The sequence below is a fragment of the Antechinus flavipes genome, chromosome 2, assembly GCF_016432865.1.
Source record: "Antechinus flavipes isolate AdamAnt ecotype Samford, QLD, Australia chromosome 2, AdamAnt_v2, whole genome shotgun sequence".
Lineage (NCBI taxonomy): Eukaryota > Metazoa > Chordata > Mammalia > Dasyuromorphia > Dasyuridae > Antechinus > Antechinus flavipes.
In genome coordinates, this window is record NC_067399.1 from 222,633,385 (window position 1) to 222,657,170 (window position 23,786).

The following is a 23,786-nucleotide window of genomic DNA, read 5'->3' on the forward strand; positions in this document are numbered from 1 at the left end:
CCAGATACCAACTAAAATATCTTCCATCTATATGACTAGTAAACCCAGATGTATTTATATTATATGGCCCCAAAACACACCTGTTTTTTGCACCTTTTAAATGGAATTGAATGCGTAGCTAAACAACTCTCATAGATAGAATTTGGCCCATGGCAAGATCATCTTAGGGCTGAAGTGAAAAGAGACAGGAGACAGGTGTCGATACCATGAGGATGATGTCAGATGTGGGTTGGAATAAAATTATATTGTGCCACAGTTCCCTTTTATTGTCCTGCCTGTTTCCCTGAAATGTGCCTCAGTTCCTAATTGTTCTGCTCAATCTTGCAACACCACCCTTCCATCTCAATCACATGATCCAGTTAAGGAGAAAGAGCTTCTATCTTAGATATCATCAGAATGTCTGGTGCCTCCCCCCACCCTGTCAGAACCAGATTCATAGTCCTTTCCTGCTCCCACTGCTCTGACTCTGCCCCTGAGACACCTGCATATATATGTCATTGAGAACTCACACTGTTTGCTGGATTCTTGGAGATGATCGTCTCATTCAGCCCTGGGACCAAATCATGGATCCACTTGGTCCCAGTAAATCTCTCCCTTTCCAATAAAACATTAAAACTCTCTAATCTCTATCTTGCCTCAGTTTCTTCAGCATTATAACATAACTCTCACCCCTCCCCTAAAACCAGATGAAAAGAGAAAGCTCTGTACCAGGCTAATCCAAGGAGGCTCTTTTGCCTTTATTTAAAAAAAAAATAAGTCTTTGATTTTAAACGGCTTACAAAGTAGTGATTTCAGGTAGTTTTCCCTGAGGATTTCAGTGACCACCACACATTGAAGTTAATGATCTGGAGGTTGGCAAGCATGTCTGAGGTAGAGAGAACCGTAGGGGAGTGTATTTGGAGGGAGGGATTTAATGATGGACAGCTCCAGGAGGAGCCGATGCTTAAAAGACTGTAGCCACAAGACTTATAGGGGGCTCTTCCTTGCGGGGGCATTTCCAGCTCCTCCATACCAGCACCAGCACCATGCCAATCACGAAGCTGCCAACAGCAGCCACCGGCACAGCCCAATAGAGTATCCAGGAGGACTTGTTGGTTTCCTGTGGAAGTAGCCCACTGTTCTTCAAGGTATAGAAGTAAGGATTGTCCTGTGGAATGAGCATATGGTAGGGTTCAGAGGATTAAGCACTCACAAGAATAGCTTATCAATCAATCAATTAACATTTATTCAATCCAAAAGCATGTAAGAGCTTATTCTGTTATCAGGCACTAGGATAAAAACATTGAGCTGGAAAGCAAAATGAAAGTTCTTCCCTTTAAGAAGTTTAAAATCTACCCTGGGAAGAGAACATGTACATATAAAGCCAGGGGCAGGCAAGCTGGCTTGGAGAGATAGGGATTGGCTTAAGTCTGGCAGGCCAAATCCCCACCATCCTCTTGACTAAGACCTCCTCTTTTAGACTCAGGTGGAGATAGCCTAGAACTCTGACTGTCCCTCAGCCCCAAAGTCCCATGAACAGCAGCATCTTACACCCCTGATCACTGACCCTAATTCCATCATTCAGGGAACAACCTTTTTGAAAAATGTGAACTGACAAGAGGTGAATCTCCAGCCTCTATAGATGCTGTAACCTTCAGGTATTGAACATCCAGAAAAGGTCCTGGTACCATTAAATGATTTCACACACATAATTTTATGAACCAGTCTGACATCATCTCTGTAGCTAAAATCTCCTACTTGTATTGTCTCCCTGCTCTTTGAGATCAATGATTTTGTTTTGTTTTTTGATTTCTATTTCCAATATTTAGAACAATGTTTTGTATATAGCGCGTGCATATTAAATACTTTTTCCATCCATGTCCAAGGATGCAGCCCAGGTAGAATAATAAGTGCTTAATAAATGTTGAATTGAAATAAGTTATAAAACTGGAGATAAAAAACCTAAAGCTAGGAGGAAGTTGGTAATGGAGGTGCCTTCTTACTCCAAGTAATTTTTTTTTTTTTTTTTTAACAAATAATCCATTTATTGGGTTTTGAACTAGGTGCAAAATTGAAATACTAGTTTTGGCACTATTCTATCTACTGATTACATCTGTGGGCTGACATTTAGGAAATACTGCACTAGGAACACTGCTGTGCTTAAAGTCTGTATTGAATCACTAATTCAGTAGGTAGGTATTCAAAAACATATTTTTAGCATTCCTGTAAGGAAGACCGTACAGGCTGTGTAAACAATGAAATACACCAAATTGTGAATTATTTCAATCTTGCATCTATAAACTTGCCACAAAACATGAAATGTTAGAATTTAGAAATGCACACAAAAAGTTACATGAGAAATGTTAATGAGTTAAATAAAATTCCAACAAATTCCTTCCCTTTCCCGGCCATAACCCATCTCAGTTTTTGTAACATGAAAAGATAACAATTTTCCTTTTGACCCTGTTCTTATTGGCTCTGTTCTGTGAATATCTAAAGAGAAAAAGGACTGATTTCCTATTATCTACCTGCTCTGGGGGTATTAATTTGCTTGGTTGAATAAGAGTGAGGGTTACAGAAACTTGGGATTAAAAAAGTGGAAGGGACTTTGGAGGTTATGTAGGCCTTCTCATTTTACAGAGGAGGAAACTGAGACCCAGTGAAGGCCACCTGTTGGATGGCCCAGAGGCAACAGTAACTGCTCCTTGAAGCAGTTAGAGCTTCATGAAGGTCCACCAACATTTCCTCTGTGTAACATTTCTTTCCAAATGCCTCAGTTAAATTATAGGAATCTTTGTCTCTTCACTCTAGAGCCCCAAGAAGTTTCAGTAGCTGTTTGTAACTTAGGATGTGTTTTTTTTCCCCTTGAGGGGGTGGTGATGACTTAGTTTATTTCTAATGTGCTTATAGGAGAGAAGAGACAAGGAGATTCTCATTTCCCTAGATGGCCTTATCTCATCCACATTTTCATAGGGTCATTGATGGATCTGGAAGAGACCTTAAAGAATATCTAGTTCAATCTCACTTTACAGACAAGGAAACTGAGTCCCTCCTGTCCTCTTTGCTGCAGATATTTCTTGAGGCCTTTAGTAAGAAAAAAGCAGAGCTGGTCAGCCAAGGTTGGTGGGAGGAGGGCTTCCAACGATGTAGATGGTGGTGGTGGTGGTGTGCGTGTGTAAGATGGTCCCGGGACAGCAGCACGGTAGATAGATAGAGTGCTAGACTTGGAGTCAGGAGGACTTGAATTCAAATTCTGCTTCAGATAACTCACTAGCTGTAGGACTCTGAGCAAGTCACTTCCTTTCTGTCTGCCTTAGCTTACTCAGAAATGAAATTAAAAAATTAAACTAGATGATGTCTAAGTTCCCACCCAACTTTAATCCATAATAAGTCCTAGTTGGGCTAGTTCTTTATGACTGATTTTCTTTCAGTGACATGCCAGGATTGCAAGAAATAGCCTTAGGAATGTGAAGGAAAGCGTTCTTTATTTCCTTGCTCTCTTTTCCCCTCTCATCCATAAGATCATTAGTAATAAACCTCTTTGCCTTGGAATCTCTAAGTACTTTCCAGACTCTCCTGTAAGGTGTATTAAAATTATTGCTTCTTCCTGACTTCCTACTCTGAAATCATGGAGAAACAAAGACTCTAAAGGTGAAAGCAGAACACACTGACAATGAAGGTGGCAGAAAGTGGGTTATTCAAAGGGGGTGTCATTTATTATGATGCTGGTCCAGGCACCTCGATTACCGACGGCTATTCCAAACACTCTGTCCTGGAATTTCTCATAGCTTCTGAAACCTCTTAAGGTTTGAGTGGCAGCTCATGTTCATGCTTGATCCATTGATCAAACAATCAACAAACAGATATTGACCTGAGGTGCTGGGAAACAAGGAATACTCCCTTGGCAAGGAGTCTTAACCGTTTTTGTTATTACTAATTTTGAGACACGCAGTCTAGGGAAATGTATGGACCTCTTCTCAGAATAATACTTTAAAATTAACAAAATAAAATACATGAGTCACAAAGGTCACTAATTATGATATGATACAGTTAGTAATTTTTTTTTTTTAATTTCTGGACCCAGATTAAGGAGGTCTGGATCATAGTTTATGAAGTTTATCAAGAGAGCCTTTGGTTCCTTGGAACTGAAAGCCTTTTGCCCCTGGACAGACAGTAAAGAAGATAAATTACACAGAGGTGGGATATGTGTATGGAGGGGGGGAATGAAGGAGAGGATGAGCGGTAAATAGACTTTTACTTACAGAGGTTGGACACTTGACTTTTGTTCGGCTGTAGGTGAAGTTGTTGTAGGTCTGCTTCCGGCCTACTGGTTCCAACTGAAACAGAGCACAAAGAGTTGACCCTACTGGTCCTACTTATCCCTAGAGCTACCTCACCGCGAGGGAAAAGATTACATGGGCCCATCACACATATTTTCTGCTGCCTCTGATACAATAGGAAGAAGCTGATGGAGTGGTGTTCACCTCACTAAAGCAGAAGCATTGGGGAAACTCAACACACCACTCCAACTCATATTTTGAGAGAGTTCTCAGAAGCCACTGAATTAACGTCAAATCACCCTTGCACAAAAATAAAACTAAGTGTGAGGAGTCATTTTTCAGTATGGTGAGGGAGGAATAAAAGTCAGTTCCTATTTTGTTTTGACCCTCTCAAAGAGAAGCAGATTTTTCTTCCGTGGGTCTCCCATAGTGGACTGCTCTTGGTATCAGAAAACGTGGGTTCAGAACCTGGTTCCATCACAAAGTAACTGTGTGACTATAGAAAAATCATGTATTTTCTCTGGGTCTTCCCTCATCTGCAAAATGGAAACAATCACACTAGCATTATCTATTTCTCAGGAAAGTTGCAAGAAAAATGTTATATAAAGTGAGTTATTAAAATATCCACAGCAACGTTTTAATTTTTTTGTTGTTCTATTAATGAACTGGGAACAAAGCAGTTGCCTCTCCATTTCACACATGAATGTCCTGGCATATCACTGAGGCATAAAAAATTATAAACATGAAGAATTCAGAGAAACTTGGAGAAGTCTTCTATAGATGGATGCAGAATGAAGCAAGCAGAATCAGAAAAGCAATACATGCAATGAATAAAGCAATAAAAAAGTAGAACAACCCAACCATGAAAAAGATGAAACTGAATGCAGTGTAATTATAATGACCAAAACTTTTTTCAAAGAAGATAGGAGAAAATGTAACTTCCACCTGTCTTGGCAGATGTAGGGTACTGTGACTGTGGAACAGCTCACATACTATCAGACTTGACTGATGTGTGGGTGAGTTTTGTTAAAACTGTTTTTCTTTTCTCTTCCTTTCTCATTACAAGAGATGCTCTGATGGTTTGGGTAAAAGGAAAGCTATATTTGGAAATGAGATATCAAGAAAATTTAAATTTTGAAAGCGAGTTATTATAGAGAGAGAAACTCAAAACAGTGGGGGTGGAGGGGTAGAGAATGGGGGAAAGCATTTAGAGGGACAGAAGGACAATGACCAACAGACTACCTAGGGTTATTTATGAAGCCTAAGAAACTAATATTGCTGGTGCTGATGTTTGCAGTGACTATGCTGCTGAAGCTTTGAAGTGCTTCAGTTTCTCCACCTTTAAAATGGAGGTAACACCTGCTATCACCTTTAAATCCTCGGTACTAAATTACTATAACTACTTCCAGAGAGGGATTGAGGGGGCTACTGGTCATACTTTATGCCATGTTACTACTTTATGAATTACAAAGAACTCTCCCTGATGGAACTGCAAGGGAAGCTTTGGCAGAGTGTCCGAAGAATGGCCATGTCCCATGGTGACCTTTAAAAAACGAAGCTTGCCAGCCCTCAATGGAGGCTAGAAGTAGCTTTGTGGAATGTGACCTTTGCCAGAGGGAAGCAGTGACGGGAAAGGCAATTTTCTTACTTCCCTGCTTCATCGATTAGAATCTTTAAGTTTCCCAATATATGACACTGTATCCAGCAGTGGGGTATGTGTGTGTGTGTGTGTGTGTGTGTGTGTGTGTGTGAGAGAGAGAGAGAGAGACAGAGAGACAGAGAGAGAGAGAAACAGAGACAGAGAGAAAGAGAAATAAAGAAAGAGGGTAAGAGGGAGACAGAGAGAAATAGAGACAGACAGAGAGACACAGAGAGAGAGAGAGAGAGAGAGAGAGAGAAGGAGCAGGAAAAGGAGAGGGAGAGGAAGGAAGGGAGAATTGAGATAATTGGCAGGTTAGGACAGAGTAGGAAGGAGATTTTCTATTGGCAGTAGAGAAAAGAGCTGACTTTGGATTTAAGAGAGAATTATCTCTGATAATTTGGTAGCTAAGCCATAGAGAGGAGAAGTCCCAGGAACTGATGAGTAATTCATGCAGCAGAGATGCTATGCATAGTGGGAACAGCATAAGGACACCAGATGATACTAATAATTTTTTTTTTTAAAGAATCAGATCTCTGGAAACAAATACATACATACACACATACACATATATAATCTATAAATGTGTGTATACATATATATGTATGTATACATGATATATTTTAATCTACATTATTAACATTTTCTCTATTACTTTCCTTAGTCTAGACAACTAACAAATCAAGCCCTAATGTGTAGAATTCAAAACTTTCCAAGACAAAATACTCACCTAAAAATTTAATCATCAGCTGGCTCAAGCACACTCCTGGCAATATACTCTGAGCTTCTGTTCACTCTTACTGCTGATGCTTTGTGATAAACCCCAGGTTTATGGGAGGGGGATACTTTATACCTTCTTTTTTTACTATTCCCTATTAGTAAATGTTTTTGCTTTCAGTTAGTTGTGAGTACTGGATGACTATTAAATCTAAAATCACTGGTAGGGGGGCATATTGTAAACTACAGTTTTCAGGGCATGAAACATTTGTCCCCAATCTGCAAGTTTGTTTTAAGGGGGTGATATATTTCCTAGAGGGGTGGCTAAAGTGTGTTCAATTGTTCTAGACCATATTTGAATGCTGGTGTTTAGCTATTCCTCACTGCTTCGTGTCATCTGAAAATTTAATAAACATCTCATCACTGCTTTCATCTAAGTCATTATTAATAAATAGATTGAATAGAACCAAAGACAAGTTTCTGGATGCATTTCTTCTTAAAGATGAGATCAGATTGATGAGGTGCCTTGCTCAATGTCACATAGAAAGTGGCATTTTCTGGGCACTGGGTTCCAACCAAAAACAAAACAGGTTTTTAATCTCCCAGAAATACAGGATTGGGATGGAGAGGAGGAAGACAGTAATAGCATAGGTAGAGGAAGGTCAATCGAAGCTAATGTGGAAGAAAATCAACAACAAGGAGGAAAGCCCCCAGGATAGAGAATTGCCACCCCCCCTTTTTTTTTAAAGCAAGCAATACTTCTTAGATGTTAGTTGAGAGTTGTTCACCCTTCATTTTCAAGGAAGACCAATTATATCATAGGGTAATGCTTCCACTTGCACATGAATTGTATTTAAGTGAGGCAGAGTTGCACAAAGTCATCAGCCTCACTCTTCTGGAGTTATCAAAATCCAGTAGTAATCAAAAGTCAAAATGAGTGGTGATGGCCTGGGATGCAGGGGATGCCCTTGCCATCTTTGATGCTTGACTAAGTTCTAAGGGCTCCACAGCACATGCTTCAGTCAGCTTCATGATTGTTGGAACAAATTGTTCCCCTCTGCCCATTCCTCCAGGTGGTGTCTTCACATATGGGGTAGACCTCCCATTAATTCTTTGACAGGTCTGAATCCTGTCAATCACCCTCAACCCGGGTTAGTCTGCCTCCTGAGCTACTATATTGATGCTGTATGTGCATCAGCTTCCTGGAGCCACAAGTGAGAGATGAATGTCAGGTGATTACCAAAGGTGTATGAGCAGGTCTAAAAAGGACTCTGCAGCTCTCACACCAGAGTTATTGAGATTAGAAAGCAGGGGACAATAAAGGAATCAAGACCAGGAAAAGAAGATGGTAGAGAAGTAAAAGATTCATGAGCGGAAGGAAAAGGGAATGCTTTTTCCTTTTTAGCAAAGGTCTTAGAGAAAGATAAAAACAATAACTAATATTTATGTAGCACATTAAGATTTGTAAAGCACTTTACAAATATTATTTCATTTTATTCTCATCATAATCTTCCAAGAAAGATGCTATTAGCACCCCCATTTTACAGATGAGGAGACTGAGGTAGAGTGAGACCTTGGACCATGTAGGCCTCTGAGGTCATACCTGAACTTGGGACTTACTGACTTCAAGGCAGTGTTCTATACCCTGTGCCACAGACCATTAGGAACAAGACAGAAGTTATACAGGATCCCAAGGAGAAGAGGATAGAGTTGATATGTCATTGCTACACTATGGTATACCAGGGCCATAAACCAATAACTGAAATGACTATGTATCCTGGAATGATAATTATTAGAATGAATTCAAGGGGCAAATGTGGGTTATTTTAGAATGAAGGAATTTGCTCTTACTTTAGCTTTGTAGAAAGAAAGAAATGTGGCACATTGGCAATAACATCAATGTAGGTGTCCATAGACTTGGGAATCTAGAAAACCTTGGAGTTTTACAGAAATATTAGAGGGACAATGCTGGACTTGGAGTGAGAAGAAACCTACTTTGACTAATATTTAATAGCTGTGTGACTATGGACAAGTTAAACCTCTTAAACCTCAGTTTCAGATACCTATGCCACAGGATTGCCAGATCTCATTATTATTATAGTCCCATCTTTTCCTTCAAATTGTTGCTTGATCTTAAGCCAACCACCTCTTTTCTCTGGGCCTCAGTTTTTTCATCTATAAAATGAAGTGTTTGAGATAGAGATCAAGGTTCTTTCTGGTTCTGTAAAACTCTATAAAGCATATGGCTTCTACCTAAACTAATCTATTTACTTAGTGTCATCCCAATTAAACCACCAAAAATTATTTCATTGAGCTAGAAAAAATAATAGCAGAATTCATTTGGAAAAACAAAAGGTGAAGAATATCAAAGGAATTTTTTTTTAAAGGAAGGTCTAGCAGTGTCAGATCTTAAACTGTATTTATAAGGCAGAAATTATCAAAACTACATGGTATTGGATAAAGAATAAAATGGTGATTCAATGGGATAGAGTAGATTTAAAATACATAATCATAAATGATTATAGTAATCTTATGTTTGATAAAACACAAAGATCTAAACTTATGACATAAGAGTTCATTATTTGGTAAAAATTCCTGGGAAAACTGGAAAGCAGTCTGGCAGAAACTAGGTAAAGACTAATACCCACGCCATTTGCCATGTTAAGGTCAAAATGGATACATGACCAACACATAAATGGAAATATCATTAAGTTAATTAGATATATTTGAGAACAGTGTCAAATTTATAAGATTATGAGTCATTCTCCAATTGATAAATGGTCAAAGGATATTAACAGGCTGTTTTTGGAGGAAAAAACCAAAACTATATATAATCACATAAAATGTTCTAAATCATTATTGATTAAAGAAATGTAAATTAAAACAACTCTGAGATATCTTTCATTCTTAGGTTGACTAAAATGATGGAAGGGAAAATGAAAATGATGGAGGGAATTTGGAAAAATTGAGTAACTAATATTCTGTTGGTAGAATTGTGAACTGATCTAACCATTTTAGAGGTCAATTTCGAATTATATCCAGAGAATTACAAAACTATGTATACCTGTTGACCCAGAAATACCACTATTAGATCCATTTCCCAATGTGAACAGGGAAAAAGGAAAAGAGTCTATATGTTCTAAAAAAATTTATAGCAACTCTCTTTGTGGTAGCAAAAAATTGAAAACTGAGGAGATACTTATCAACTGGGGAATTGCTGAACAAGTTGTGGTATTTCAGTGTGATGGAATACTACTGTGCTGTAAGAAATGACAAGCAGGTTGAGTTTAGAAAAAATATAGAAAGACTTACATGAAATAATACCAAGTAAAATGAGCTACAATCAAGAAAATGTTATATATAGTAAAAAACAATATTGTTCAAAGAGTAACTTGTGAATGACTAAGCCATTCTGAGTAATATGATCATTCATATCAACTACAAAGGACTGATGAAGGAAAATTCTATCCACCTCCAGAGAACTGATATATGGAAGTATATATTGTGTGGTTCCTGATATATCTATATCAAATGCTATCCTTCTGTAATGCAGGGTTGGAAGGAAGGGAAGGCAACAGCTTTGAACTCAATGTGACAATAAATAAATAAATGAAAATTTAAAAGAAATAAAGCATATGGCATTTAGTGGTGGTGATGAGGAGGTGTGAAATACAAGCAAGGAGAGAACATCAAGTAGTTTGTAAGATTTTATAATTTTATCTCTGGACAGATCTTGGATGGAAACATTCAGCTTTATCTTCTTTTCCAAAAGAAAGACAATGGGTAGGGAGGAACATTGTCTCTTGGTGAAAGGGTTAACTGTGTTCTAGCCCAGTAATATGAAGTTCTTGATGGATTAGGGCTACGGATAATATAAGAACTCATATTTATATAATGATTTAAAGTTTACAAAAAGTTTCCCTTTCTACCTCCAAGCCCAGAAAAGCTTCCCTGCCTACCTCCAAGTCCAGTGCAGTGGGAATGCCAGAATTAATGCCTCTGCTTTCTAGATGAGAACTAAGAAGTTAAACAAGGCATCTGTGGTCACACAAGTAAATCTCACAACCAGGATAGGAAAGCCCAGATTTCTTATCTTTAAGTCTAATTAATATGCAATACTTCCTTCTCTCTGTGAATGGGGAAATAAATGTGGTTCTGAGGCAGGAGGACTGACAGCTTGCTTGTTACTGTTCAGTCAAAAAAGTAAATATCCAGGACAGCTTCATTTACACTTGGGACAACTATGGCTTACCTCAAAGGGTTGTGATGAGTATTAAAGATGATGATATATGTTTAGTCAAATATTTACAGTCAGGTATTTTTAAAGTCAAATATTCTCTATGTGTTAACTATTACTATGATGACAAATTCTCAAGAGAGGAATGGAAGAATCAGAGATGGGGAATACAATTTCTGGTATGTGACCTTAAATAAATTGCTGAACCTTTATAGGCAGATATGGCGAGAGAAATTCAGAATAGATGATCCCTAAGGTTCTTGCGCTAAATCTTATAGAAGATGAAAAGTATGAAGACTGAACAATGACCAACAGAAATCCCAGACAGTTGATGATGAAAAATAGCTCTCTTAGAAAAGAGGTTGGCCAAAAGGTTATATATATATTCCAACCTCCTCATTTTACAGATAAAAAAAAAAAAAAACTGAGAGCCACAGAGGTTAATCAAGTACATTGGAACCAGGATTTGAAGCCAGTCCCCTGACTTCATAGTGAATTGAAGAATGAGACATAGGCTGCCAGATATAGTGAGTGTTTCAGTTTATTTTTCTTCAGAACACATCTTTGCTATGATATGGCATTTTGATTCTGGGAGAAAGGGGAGTATGGTATTAGAAATGATGGCACTGTTAATTGTTTTTAAAGTAGCAATGTGTTGGTTGTATATATAAAATCTGTAACAATTCCTTACTATCTCAGGGACTGGGGAGGGGATGGACAGAGGGTAGGATTTAGAACTCAAAACTTAAAAATAAATGAATGCTAAAAATTGTTTTTATATGTAAATTGGAGAGAATAAAATATTATTTTAAAAATAAAGTACCACTGTAATCTTTCTTCTCAAATAATGAATTATGAGAAATGTAACTGGAGTGAGAAAGAAAGGAGGAAAGGAAAAAAATGGTTTCTGGTTCTAATATTCAAATCTTTTGATATCCTTAAATTCCCAAGAGAAGGAAAGGAAAAACAGAATAGGGTAAATCATCTTCGAAGGAAAGGAGACAAATTGATTGTTAAAAGCAGAAATAGTTATCCAAAACAGATTCAGGGGAGAAAACTAAGTACCAGTGGACTGGATTATGAAAATGATGATGATAGCATTAGTATTGGTGACTCAAAGATGTCCTGATGGTAATTTGAATCCCAGTGCTGAAAGAATGGCGTCAGTCTTCTAAGGGGGATGATGTCTTAATGACATCAAAATACCTTTTGGAAGAAATAATTGGATAAAAGAAATGTACAGGACAGGATGATTTTTGTGGCTTCATCATTAAGACAGCCTGAGATAACACTCACCCTTGTCCACATTTCTCTGTTAGTAGTGAGCTGAGCTGAGAATACAGAGACCCTGACATTCATTTTCTTGTGCCATTTTGTTTCTCTGCTCTTGAGCTGCAGCTGATGTCAGACTGTGAATGTTTTATTCAGAAATGAAAAAGCACAATTGTAAAGTCAAAGAGAAAGCCTACGTTATGAGTCAGCCAGAAAAACCATTAGACAGAAATATAGGGCTGATAGATATGGAAGTACAGTAATGTCTGGCTTGCATCATCATCATTATCCATGAGACCTGAAAATCCAAAAAGGGGAAGATAAGATTGCAGGCTCCTTTGTTGCTATGGGAAAAGATGATGGGATGTACTCAATAGGAAAAAGGATCAAGTCGCTACTGAGATGAAAGGAAGGCTTTGGATAAGGAAGAGATTTTATTTGTCCATTTGAGAACACAAGTATAAGGGTTACAGTCTGCCTATAAGAAATAGAAGATAATATTATATAGTTATAGTCAGTATTCCCATAGGGAATATGTCTGTTAGAATAGATAAAAGCAATGAAAATGAATAAACTGAAAAGATAAGAATATCCAAGAATTTACAGAGTTACTGACCACAAATTAAATGTTTATGAAGTCCTAAGTTCAATTATTCTATCTTTAATTTTAATTAATTCATTCATTAATTAAAAAAAACAAGCATATTTAAAAATGCCTCAAAACAGACAAACCCAAACTTCTTAAGTGCTTACTGTATGCAATTCACTTTGCTAGGCTCAGGGAACTTTTCAGTACTTGGAAGAATTCATAAACGCATCAGAACAGTATATACCCTTCAATAATGCAGGTCACAGTGCATTCATGCGATCTCATCTTGTATGAATGATCCGTCTCCTGTCAGTCCACTCTGGGGGGAGGAGGTAGGTCATGACTATTAGAGGCCTTCTGCAATACCTCTTAATACTGTGTGAACACAAATGGAGCATGATGGCCACCCATGAGTGGCCCACCTCGATTTCTGATTATACCTTTCTCTGACAATAAACTTTCCCTGCCCGATTATTCCTTGGGAACACGCTGCAACTTGCTTCCATCTACCGTGCACCTCGTTTTTTCCATTACTGTTTGGGTGACTCACAGCTTTAATTTTTCATTGTCAAGGATATTCCATGATTTGTAGCCATATGGCATCAGCTGTTGATGTCAAAAAGGGGGGCCTTTGTTTTAGGGAGAAGCTTGGGGTCAGTAGAAGCGACATGCAGTTTCCCAAAAATAATCCAGCCTACTCTTTTGATTCAGTTCTGATCCTAGATGCAGAGTATCTATCCAATACACACACGTTTTATATATATACATATATGTGTGTGTGTATGGATGTATTGTGTATTTTTACACAAAATCTGGGGCAACAAGGTGGAGCAATGGGTAGAGTATCAGGCCTAAAGTCATGAAAAATTGAGTTCAAAACTATCCTTTGATACTTACTAGTTATGTGATCCTAAACAAATCACTTAACTTTTATTTGCTTCAGTTTCCTCATTTAAAAAACAGAGAAAATAAAGAGGTGAGGATTAAATAAGATCATAGTTGTAAAGTACTCAGCACAGTGAATGGCACATAGTAAGCACTATGTATTAGCTATCATAATAGATATTAATTATGGTAAATATATATAAATAGATTAGAGCTATAAATTAATAATCCAACTGGTATAGTATGGACAATAGGTATTGTTCGATCACTTCATTTTTCTTGGAATGGATCCTTTTGAGTATATATCTCATTTAGTGGGCTCTGCAATGTTCTAGGATTTGATGCAATCAGAATAATTTTTATCTGTAAACAAGATCATATGCAGATTGTCACCATCTATAAGAAAGTCCATCAATTTTTACCTTGAGCTGCAATTTTTATGAAAATAGCAAATATCTCTAGTAGGCATATGTCTCATTGTTTTAAGCTTCTCTTGACATTAATAATTATAAACAAGGAAGTCAATATTCTAAACAAGCATTGCCCTTGTCTGTCATATATTTTTAGTTGGAAAAGAGATAAATGTCTGTCAATGATAGCAGTTTCTAGGTTCTTTTGATCTCTTCCCTCTGATGATTGATTTATTATCTGCTAAAAATCTCCTAGGAAACAATGATAGTCCTATTTTTTGGTTAGTGATGACTCATTTAAATTGACCAAGTTGGAGGGATCTCAATTATAATTTTGGATTATTACATATATATATACACATATATATAAATAACAAAAATTTTGGAATTCTTCCAAAAATATTTCATATTTATATTTAGTATCAGTTTTGATCTATGCTCTAATAATTTTGGAATATGTAAGAGATCAAGCTTTCCCTTTGAGTTTGTTGTTCAATTATTTCAGTCATGTCTGATTCTTTGTGACCCAATTTGGAGTTTTCTTGGCAAAGATACTAGAGTGGTTTGCCATTTCCTTCTCCAGCTCATTTTACAGATAAAGAACTAAGGCAATGTGACTTGCCCAGGTGATAGGCTATTAGAACTTTGTAAAATTTTGTTTAATTGTATCATTATGTATTTGGAAGCCTGGAAGAATGAGAATTACTGGATATGGTTATGAACTATATACCACACAGACTTTTCCTGAGACTTCTTAGTAATGAGGCTCTAGGAAAAGTATTCAAAAAAAAATGCAGATTATTCCCAAATCACTCAAAAGATAATCAGGACTTGATTTTTGCCAAACACACTCCAGTAGATTTGCTGAGATTGGCAAATATTAAAACTAGAGGGAAGGGTGGTTGAAACAACCTCACTGAATTTTAGTCTTGATATTTTAATTATGTGAGAACATGATTCATTGAATCAAAGGCCTTAAATTAAGTCTTTAAAAAGAACTTCAACTAGAATGCATCACACAAGAATTATGTTTGGGTTGACTGAGAAAACTTGGCCATGATTTTATCTATAAATTATCAACCAAGTTGAAAAAGGAAGATTTCCAGAAGTTGGAGAAATTATGTCTTTCTAGCACACTTCTGAAGAGGGAACCATGTGTGGAAGGGAGACCTTGGTTTCAGGTAGAGATAAACCATGTAAATGTCAAAGGGCTCACAAGATTTTGGATTTCACATCTGATGTCCTAGCATAATTCCCAGGTCAGCTGGTGGCAGTATCTGCAAGGAGCCAAGGACTGATGGTCAAAAGTTTATTACACTAATGGAGAACTTCTTGAGTACCCCATTTAGGAGAAAAAGATTTTCCACAGCAATGTATGGTATCACTCTTTTGCCACATGGTCTTTTTAAGCTTGAACTATGAACTCCGTATGTACTTGTTGGAGACAGTTATATTCAAAGACACAGTGGTCTGTAAGTTTAATTTTTTTTTTTTGAGACAATTGGGATCAAGTGACTTGCCCAGGGTCACATAGCCAGGAAGTGTTAAGTGTCCAAGGTCACATTTGAACTCAGGTCCTCCTGACTTCAGGGCTGGTGCTCTCTCCACTGTGCCACTAGCTGTCCCTGTAAGTTTAGTTTTTAAAAAAAAAACCTTTTTCTTATTGTAAATGTTCCTTTCTAAAAACTACTTAAGGATGACTAAGTAATTCTTAACTAGTAATATTTGGGGAAGAGGAGAGCACACAGGGACTTGAGTTGATATTAGAGAATCTCTTCTCTGCCATAGAACCCTAGAATCCTAATTGACTCTAGAAACTTGATTTGTCAATGGGAATGGATCTGAGACAGGGCTCCACAGAGCTTTCGTGGGCTATATAATGTATAGACACAAGATATAGACATATATGTATACATACATACACACATACACATATATATCTATATACAAGATATCCTTAGAGAGGTAGTCACAAAGAACTAGAGGGCCCAGAAAATGTCTCCTGTAGAAAGTGGGACTTCCTCTGAATCTTGAAGGAAATAGGGCATTCCAAGAATATCTTTTCAGCATGTAGGCAAAGACATGTAAATCACTGTTAGAACAGAAAGACCAGGTTGGCTAGACTACAGTGTACATTCAGGGGAGTAAAGAATAAGAATGGGCCAGATTGTAATGAGTTAGTCAGTAAAGAACACTATTAAATAATGGGGATCTATAAAGTAAGAACAAAAAAAAAAAGCTTCAAATTCCAGAAATATCCCCATTTCAGAGTTGATAAAGCTTGACACTCAGAAAAATTGTGACTTGCCTATGGTTAGGCAGATGGTTAGGGATAGAATATGAACTTAGACCTTTCTGACTCTGAGATTAATATTCTAACTATTGTACTACACAGGGGAAAATATAAAATATTTTTTTTAAAAGTCATTTAAAAATGATCTTGGTTCTCAAAATAGTTATAATTTAACAAATGAAATGTTATATACACAAATAATAATAATAATATAAATTAGACTGGATAAAAAATACAAAATTCTATGAGATGAAAAAAATATGAGATTGCTATGCATATATTTTGTGATTTATATATTTTCTTTTTTTCTTCCCCCAATCTCCCCACTAGAAGGTGCAAGACAAAAGAGCCCAGTAGAACCACAATGTTATGAAGTAATATGAAGGAGGTGGATCCCTGCTTTCATATCTATGCCAACAAAGGGATTTCTGAGGATAAATAAGAGGATTAAAGGGAATAAAAAAGAGAATTATTTTTTAAAGGAGGAAGATAAGAAGAAAAGTAAAGGAAGGAGGGAGTGGACTTGGAAACTTGCTGCTTTTGTTTAGCTATTTTGAAATGTGGATGTTTAAAAAAAGAACAGAAAGTAATTAATATCACCAGGGTTATGATCAGATTTGCCTTTTATGCGATAAGGTAGATGTGGGCCACATATGTATTGTAACCCTCTACTTAGAAGCAGGGACTATTGGGATATGTAAATTTCCCAGGTGATAGGAGAAACTGAAAGACTCCAAAGACTGAAGGAGTTTTGTAGGAAGGAGAAGCCCTGGACCTCTTTCGTACTTCTAAGATCCAAAGTTTCCTGGCTTCCAGAAGCTCCATCCTTCTATCTAGGAAAATTATACTTCCAAGATGCCCCTGCTTGCAATATGGAGCTACAGTAGTTTAAATAAACAAATCTTTGGGAGCATATAAGCTTAGCTCTACAGTCAAATTAAGCTTTTGGAAAGAAAGGACCCCACAAGTCAGGGGAGGTACTGTGGGTACTGGAAAGCATTCTTAACATGAAGCTGAACCATCTCTCCTCCCTCCCGCCCACCATTACATACCATGTTGTTCCAAAGGGAGATGGCCATCTCTGCATGTCCCCTCTCAGAGAAGTGGAAACAATCCACAGAGAAGAAGCTCAGGTCTGGCTTTCCTTTCTGTGAGCAAACACAATAGTATTATCTTCCAAGAAAGAGAAGCGTGCACACTTGAAGGTGAAATGGTCATTTATCCTATGCATCAGTCTAAGCTTTGAAGTTCAGAAAGATTGACCCAACTAATTTGACCACAACCCATGTATGTTGGTTATCATCTTAGATAAAGCAAAATAAACAGGGAGTTTTGAAGTTTCTCTTTTAATACATTGGTTTAAATGCTGACCATTTGCATGACATTTGTACCCTTCCTTCCTGTTCTTCGACACTGTTACTTGGAGAGGGACCAACCATTTGAGTAATGGTTTAAGTCCAGGTCAAGCTAACAATCATCAAAATTATGGCTAGATAGCTCATTCCCCAAAATTTCTCACTGCTACTTTGTCCCTGTCATCATCATCTCCACGTCTTGAGAGAGGTTTGAAGAACAATTCAGAACAAGTTGTACGTATCTCTAACTTTATAGTCAGGAGATGAAAGTCGTCTCTTTGGAGAAGAAATAGTCCATGTGACAGACATGAGGCCTCTAAAAAGAATTACTTCCCTCCACTCCCAAAAGTCCCCAACTTACATCATCCAATGGGACCACAGTGCTTTGAAAAAATGGCTGCACCACCACAGCGAAATCCTCCCGGTCCATATATTGGCGATTATAGGTGAACACTGAGCTGCCACTCTGGGAATGGGGAAAAGAGGTCCCAAATGTTAGTTACCTTCCTTGCCACCCTGAATCCTCCTGAAGTCCAGCACTTGTTAATGACTTGGGAGCTCTGCTGGCAATTAGCTGATTGGTCAGAGGTTCTTTTACAGCCGAACTTGGATTGGGCTGCTTCTTGTTTTTGGAATACTCTTCCTCCTGTTTCAAGACTCAGCTTGAGTTACTACTTCCCACAAGGGGCCTTTCCTGATTCTGATTCTCCCAGTTATTAATGTCTCTTATCTCTCTCCCACTTGTGTATTTTTCTGTGGGAGCATTTATTTATCTGTGATTTGTTCCTCCCTTAGTAGAATGTAAGCTCCTTGAGGGCAGGGACTGCTCAGATTTTTGAATTGCATCCTCAGTGCTGAGCACAGTGTCTACCATACAGCAGGTTCTGTATTTAATAAATACTTGATGATTGAAACAACTATCAAGTGACCTTAGGCAAATAAGACAAGGGCAAATTAAAGGGCAGAAGATCTATGGTTTCCATCTCACAAATCTTCTGTAAAGGGTTTGTATAGCAAAGCTGCTTGTCTGTGTTAATGGTGACTTTTGATCTTTTGTTAAAAATAGAATTTTATTGATATCTTTTGTTTTTACATCACCTACATTTTCTACTGAATTCCAGCCCTTCTTCCCCACCCCCACCCCCAAGAATCATCTCTCTCTCTTTTTTTAAAAGGGTAAACATAAAAGAGAAATTTTAAAAATGCTCTACAAAATTAATCAATATATTGAAAAAAAAGCTGATATTATAACCACTGTTCTGGTCTTGCTCTTATTTTATGTTGGGAGATAAAAACATAGGGCTATTTAGACCAAGCTCTTGAGTTCAGATTTAACCCAAATTTGTGGTGTCTGCTGCTGGTTTAGCTAAAAAGAGAACATCAGCTCTCTAAAGAATGGACCCTTGGCATTGAATGAACTGAAGAAACATTTATTAAGTGATTGCCTTAGGCATTCTGAAGAATATGTTATTTTATTCTTATTCTCATGGAATTTATATCTAAGTGGGGGAAAGAGATAGAAAATGCATATATGAGATAACAACAATGGATAAAAAAGATCACAAAAAGGACATTAAACTCTGAGTAATGGAAAAAATCACAGGAGGTCCCAAAGAAGCAATAATAAAACAGATCTCATTCCTACTGGTAGATAGATGGATGACTTTTAGAATAGAATATTATATAGATTCTTTTTTATTAAAGCTTTTTATTTACAAAACATATGCATGGGTAATTTTTCAACACTGACCCTTGCAAAACCTTCTGTTTCAAATTATCTCCTCCTTTGCCCCAACCCCTCCCTAGACTGCAGGTAGTCCAACACATGTTAAATATGTTAAAATTATATGTGTTCTTATAGAAGATTTCTCTATTGGATTTTTTGCTTAATTATCTTTCTTTGACCCAATGTTTAGTCTGGAGGTAAGGGAGGAAAATAATAGAAAAAACTCCAAAATATCATTAAAAGTTATTTTTTAAAATAATAAACACACACACATGTATGCAACAAGAAAACATAGACAAATACAATACTCTGTGGTCCAGATTATGATTGATATGGGGATTTCTGAAAAAAAAAAACAATTCTTATGAAAAGGGATTAGTCAGGAAAGGCTTTATGATGGAGTTTGAACTAAAGCTGGATGAGGCAGAATTTGGAATTACAGAGAGAAGTGAGGTAGGAATTACAGAGGAGGGGAGTAGCATGATTGGATATGGAAAGGAGTATGGAAATAGTAGGAAACAAGTGCAGTAAGAAATAAGATTGGTTAAATACTATATGATGATCAATTCTGATGGACCTGGCTATCTTCAGCAATGAGATGAACCAAATCAGTTCTAATGGAGCAGTAATGAACTGAACCAGCTACGCCCAGTGAAAGAATTCTGGGAGATGACTAAGAACTATTACATTGAATTCCCAATCCCTAATTTTCGCCTGCCTGCATTTTGGATTTCCTTCATAGGCTAAGTGTACAATATTTCAGATTCCAATTCTTTTTGTACAGCAAAATAATGGTTTGTTCATGTATACTTATTGTGTATCTAATTTATACGTTAATATATTTAATATCTACTGGTCATCCTGCCATCTAGGGGAGGGGGTGGAGAGAAGGAGGGGAAAAATTGGAACAAAAAATTTGGCAATTGTCAATGTTGTAAAATTACCCATACGTATAATTTGTAAATAAAAAGCTATTAAAAAATTTAAAAAAAAAGAAATAAGGTTGGTTAGATTGAAGGAGATCAAATGATTCAAGACCTTGAACCAAGACAGACTCAGCTTATGCTTGATCCAATGGGCAATAGCAATCCATTGTGGGCTCACATATAGGAAATTGGTATAATTAAGAATGGCATAATGGAAAGGGGAATAAATATGGTAATGATTCAATATCTAGTAATAGTCTGGAGAAGGGAGAAACTAGATACAGAAAGCCTAATTGAGACTCTCGCATTAATTTAGCTAGGAAATACATGAAGATTGATATCAAAGAGAAAAGGAAAGAAGGGGTGGATTTGTTGGCAAAAGGATGAAAATGAAACCATTTTGGAAAATAAATTGTAGGTATAACACCCCAAATCACTAAAATGTACTTACTTTTTGATTAAGAGGTACTACTAGTAGGCATATATTCAAATATATTTAAAAAAAAAACTGGGAAAAGAACCATATGCACAAAAATATTTATGATAGTGCTGTCCGTTGGATAGCAACAGATAATTGGAAATGGGGATGAGATATCCATCATTTGAAGAGTGGTTGAACTAATTTAAATCCTGCCTCAGGTGGTTTACCAGATGTATGACCCTGAACAAGTCATTTAATCTCTGTGAACTTCATCTGTAAAATGGAAATAATCATGTCACCTGCTTTAGAAAGTTGTTTTGAAAACAAAATGAAATAATGTATGTAAATAATTTTGTCAACTTTTAAGTGCTATATAAATATTATCTTTTCTTATTGTTGTTGCTATTTCACCATTAGAAATAATAAAACTAGCAGATTCAAAGCAACCTTTGAAAACTTCAATGAATTTATGTAGTGAAGTGAGCAAAACCAGGAGAACAATTTACTTGATATCATAATAACATAAAAGAAAAAAAAACTTTAAAAGATTTAAGCATTCTTATCAATGTAGTAACCAATCATGGCTTCAGAGGACTACTGATGAAACATATCTTACCTCTCCACCCACTCTTTTCCCACTAATTATCTTCATAGAAGAGTTATTGACCAGAGATGCAGGAAAATACATATATTTAAAATATATTCAATTTGTTGATTTGTTATTTTGTTTCATAATTATTGACCACAAGAGATCTTTTATTTGAAAGGAAGGGAGTTGTGGGTTAGTAAGAATGATATAAGAAAAGTGCATCAATGAAACATTTTAAAATATACAAGAGTAGAAGGAAGTTCAGAAGGCAGGATAGACAAACAAGGCAGGATTTGTTCTAGCATGTTAAATTTAAAGTCCAAATTAAAATCTGTACATAATAAAGTTCACAGTTTCAAATACAATTTTCTTTTTTATTCTTTATATATTCAAACACTGAGTTTTGCTAATATTTGATAAGTTCAAAATAATAAATGATTTTTTTTTTAAGACCAAGGATTAGCAGTAACATGAATCTCTATTTCTTGCCTATGTCCATGTGATGGACTATGTGATGACAGGGTGTGGGTGCTGGATGAGATAGAGAATGAACTAGATCATGGGTTCAGGCTGGTAACTGTTATTAAGGCTATCAGAACCATCTTTGGGGGGAGTAAGTCTGGCTGGAAGCCACCGGCAGACAGCAAACTGGGAAAGAGCTGCAGCTACCAGCTGGTGCCCCAAATACCTAAGACTTCTATTAAGGCAATAAGAAAGAAAAGGGAGTGAGGGATGGAAATAGGCTGGTTACTCCTGTCCTTTCCTCTGTACACTTTTCAGGCTAACCCTCAAAAGATCTGGTATTCTTCTGGCAAGGAAACATGTATGCAGATAAGCATATGTGTAGGTAATAATAATATATGTGCACATATTATGTCAATATAAGTATATTATGTGTAATTGACAATATGATATCTAATTATAATTAATATGTATATAATACATACATACACATATATTTGTTCCACACATAGGATTCATAGATATAGGTAACTACTCCCCAGGGAGGAAACTCCCTCTGCTGATGTATAGTAGCAACTGCTTTTCCTCCAAGAAGAAGCCTTGGAGAGTTCATTAGCAGTATGTGTCTGCCAAAGGTGGGAACTGGCCCTCAGTGTTCCTAATTCTGAGGGAGACTCCCTGTTCACTGTAATCTGCTACTTTCCTTTGCAATACATATAAATTATGTACTATATCCATTGGAAGACTTTATTTGTTTATTTCGGTCAGGAGAGCAACAACTGAAAAGATTTCACTGTAACTAGGTTTCAGGGGTCTAGAAACAATTGTGTATTATTATCATTGGCCAGGTCTCCCTTTTGCTGGGATCAAAGTTTCAGAGCGGAAAAGAACCCTACAAGTCTTCTAGTCTCTTTACATTGGATGGTACTGAAGCCCAGAGAGGTTGAGTCACTTGTTCAGAATCACACAGAACTAGCAAAAAGCTGCCCTAGAATTCTCACATAGCTTCTTGTTCCTACTTGGTGCCTTCTGGATGGGCCTGCTTTCAAAAAATATTTCTTGGATAGATAACTTGGGTCTTTTCTCATATGATTTCAGAACTATTCATTCCTGGGACAAGAAAAAGGGAAAATATTAAAAGAAAAGTTTGGAAACTTACTTGGAAGTGTCTATTAATGTTCTTCATTTCTTGCAATTCAGGAGAATTATCCAGCGAATGTCCAAAGCAAGGGCAAATGGATCTGTGGAATAAGAAGCCCTAAGATAAAGGGTTCCACTAAAATCGAGCTCAGATTGGCTAGTGTCCAGCCTGGCTTTGTGTTACCCAGGAGGCTGATACCTTGAAGATGCTGATATCCATCAAACTTCTTTTCCTGTCCTGTTTCCCCCTGAACTCTACTAGTTTAGGGACTTGCTAGAAATATGTTTGGCCACTTACTGAGTTGTCACTTTACATTCTTCTCCTTGTATCTGGCGTAGACCATCCAACTCCATAATTTCTACTATGTTGATGAAGGTTCGAGGTAGCTGTAGAAAATACAAGAATGGGTTTTTTCGATTCTCTAAAAATAGCAAGAGGAATGAGGAAAGAATCTTATAAAATCACGGAATATGAGAATTAGAAAGGACCTTGGAGATCATAGTTATAATGCTGAAGGAATTTTAGAGGTCATCTAGTTGTTGAACCTTCATATTAGAAGAAAAAACTGAAGACCAAAGTCACAGTTAGATCTTACCAAAATGACTTGATGGATTCTTGAGTTTTACTGTGATAAATTTTAAACTCTACTTACTGTGTGATAAATTTAAGATGAGGCAGAGTAGCAACTAAAGGAATGTTTAGTTTAAACAAATCAATTTTTCAAAGAAAATGAAAATATTGGTTTAAAACATTTTAAATAAGATGATTAAATATTGTTATTTTTCAGTAGCAGCAAAATAGCCCTTTATATAAAGATACAAATATTCATGGAATAAAGAGTACAATAATAATAATAGTTCACATT

At 36.7% G+C, this 23,786-nt stretch overlaps 1 protein-coding gene across 1 annotated transcript in view; it reads right to left on the reverse strand.

Moving 5' to 3' along the window:
• Nucleotides 1-716: 716 nt before the first annotated feature.
• The window catches only part of PLB1 (phospholipase B1), a 214,184-nt gene continuing 191,114 nt past the window's right edge, over nt 717-23,786 (reverse strand). Inside the window, exons 53-58 of the mRNA XM_051976223.1 lie at nt 23,219-23,307; nt 22,940-23,021; nt 18,018-18,122; nt 17,354-17,449; nt 4,242-4,316; nt 717-1,147 (exon numbers count right to left, since the gene is read on the reverse strand). Of these exons, the coding sequence (XP_051832183.1) occupies nt 944-1,147; nt 4,242-4,316; nt 17,354-17,449; nt 18,018-18,122; nt 22,940-23,021; nt 23,219-23,307 (651 nt within the window). The 3' untranslated portion in view covers nt 717-943. The remainder of the gene's footprint in view (nt 1,148-4,241; nt 4,317-17,353; nt 17,450-18,017; nt 18,123-22,939; nt 23,022-23,218; nt 23,308-23,786) is intronic.